Source organism: Eimeria mitis, genomic scaffold (assembly GCF_000499745.2).
Source record: "Eimeria mitis Houghton genomic scaffold, Emh_scaff1151, whole genome shotgun sequence".
Lineage (NCBI taxonomy): Eukaryota > Apicomplexa > Conoidasida > Eucoccidiorida > Eimeriidae > Eimeria > Eimeria mitis.
In genome coordinates, this window is record NW_013567872.1 from 8,414 (window position 1) to 10,061 (window position 1,648).

Genomic DNA, 1,648 nt, shown 5'->3' on the forward strand with positions numbered 1-1,648 from the left:
GCCAGACGGCATAGATGGAGTGCTAGCAGCAGCAACAGCAGCAGCAGCAGCTGCAGCAGCAGGAGAGCCAGCAGCAGCAACCGGAGAGCCAGCAGCAGCCGCGGGCGATGATGGGGGGAGCGGACTGACGCAGGTATCAAGGTGCTTGCTGTTGCAGCAAGGGGCAGCAGCGGGAGATCCAGCAGCAGCAGCAGCAGCAACAGCAGCAGCAGCAGCAGCAGCACACCCATCCTGCTGCATCTCGCTGGGCGCTATGGGGGGCCCCTCACTGCTGAGGAGGGAACGCAGCAGCCCCCTCTGCTCAACTGTACCCAGGGCCCCCCTGGACCCCAGCAGCTCTTCGATAGCAGAGCGCACAGAAGGACCTGCTGCTGCAGCTGCTGCAGCTGTTGCTGCTGCTGCTGCTGCTGCTGACGTTCGTGCCGGTGCTGCTGACGCAGCGCCTTCGTTGCTCCTCAGCGCGTTGACGCCCCTGCCAACGTCATTAACGGGATAGCTGCTGCTGCTGCTGCTGCTACTGCTGCTGTCCCAGCTGCAGCAGCTGCTGCTGCTGCTGCTGCCGCTGCTGCTGCAGCTGCTGCCGTAACGGGATTCGGCACGATCACACAATGCCTTCAGGTCGAACAAGAGATCCCTCAGAGCAGGAAGAAGAAGCTGCTGTTGCTGCTGCTGTTGTTGCTGCTGCTGCTGCTGTTGCTGCTGCTGTAGCTGCAGGCCTCTGGTACTGTCAGACTGTACGGACGTAAGAACAGCCCCATGCTGCTGCTGCTGCTGCTGCTGCTGCTGCTGCTGCTGCATGAGGTGCTGCTCCTCTACAAGATGCAGAAAGTCCCCAATGCGTCTGAGGGATTCAATTTCAATAGCGCTGCTGCTCTCAGCAGCAAGTGCTGCTGCTGCTGCTGCTGCTGTTGTCGCTGCTGGTGTGGCTTGTGCTGCAGCTGCTGCTGCATAACGAGGCTGGTGGGGCCTTGGCGAAGGAGAATCCGAGCCTCTCATTTTCCCTTGCGCTGCTGCTGCTGCTGCTGCTGCTGTTGCTGCTGCTGTTATCCTCGTTGCTGCTGCTGCTGCTGCTGCTCCCGTTGCTGCTGCTGTTGCGGCTGCTCGTGCAGCTCCTGCTGCTTACCAGGTAATACGGGGCCCTCTTGTGTGATGTGCAGACTGCAGCGGTTGAGCTGCAAGAGGCCCATCTCCTGTCTGCTGGTGCTGCTGCTGCTGCTGCTGCTGTTGCCGCTGTTGCTGCTGCAGCTGCTACCGTTGCTGCTGCTGCGAGTGTTCACGCTGCTGTTGCTGCTGAGTCTACTCTCCGCGTTATGACGCTGTTAACATAGCTCTAGACAGCTACAGGAACTAGAGGTTCCCTCTGCTGCTGCTGTTGCTGCTGCTGCTGTTGCTGCTGCTGCTACGGTGGCAGCTGGCCACCGGGCGTCTGCTGCTGCTGCTGCAGCAGCTGCGTCCTGCAGCAGCAGTTTGTGCACTTTGTGTTTCTCCCGATGCTACTAAACAGTGTCACGCCGGTGTGCGTACACCTGAGAAGTCCTGGCAGCGCATCTGCTGCTGTCTGAGACCGGAGCAGGTCGTGCTGCTGCTGCTGCTGCTGCTGCTGCTGCTGTAGCTGTAGCTGGAACCAACGAGACACGGAATGATATAT

At 60.5% G+C, this 1,648-nt stretch overlaps 1 protein-coding gene across 1 annotated transcript in view; it reads right to left on the reverse strand.

Moving 5' to 3' along the window:
- Window positions 1-996, reverse strand: part of EMH_0030590 (CMGC kinase, Dyrk family, putative) — a gene marked incomplete at both ends in the record, with an annotated part of 6,126 nt that extends 5,130 nt beyond the window's left edge. The window contains one exon of the mRNA XM_013494430.1: window positions 126-996. Within this exon, the coding sequence (XP_013349884.1) occupies window positions 126-996 (871 nt within the window). The remainder of the gene's footprint in view (window positions 1-125) is intronic.
- Between the last annotated feature and the right edge of the window lie 652 nt (window positions 997-1,648).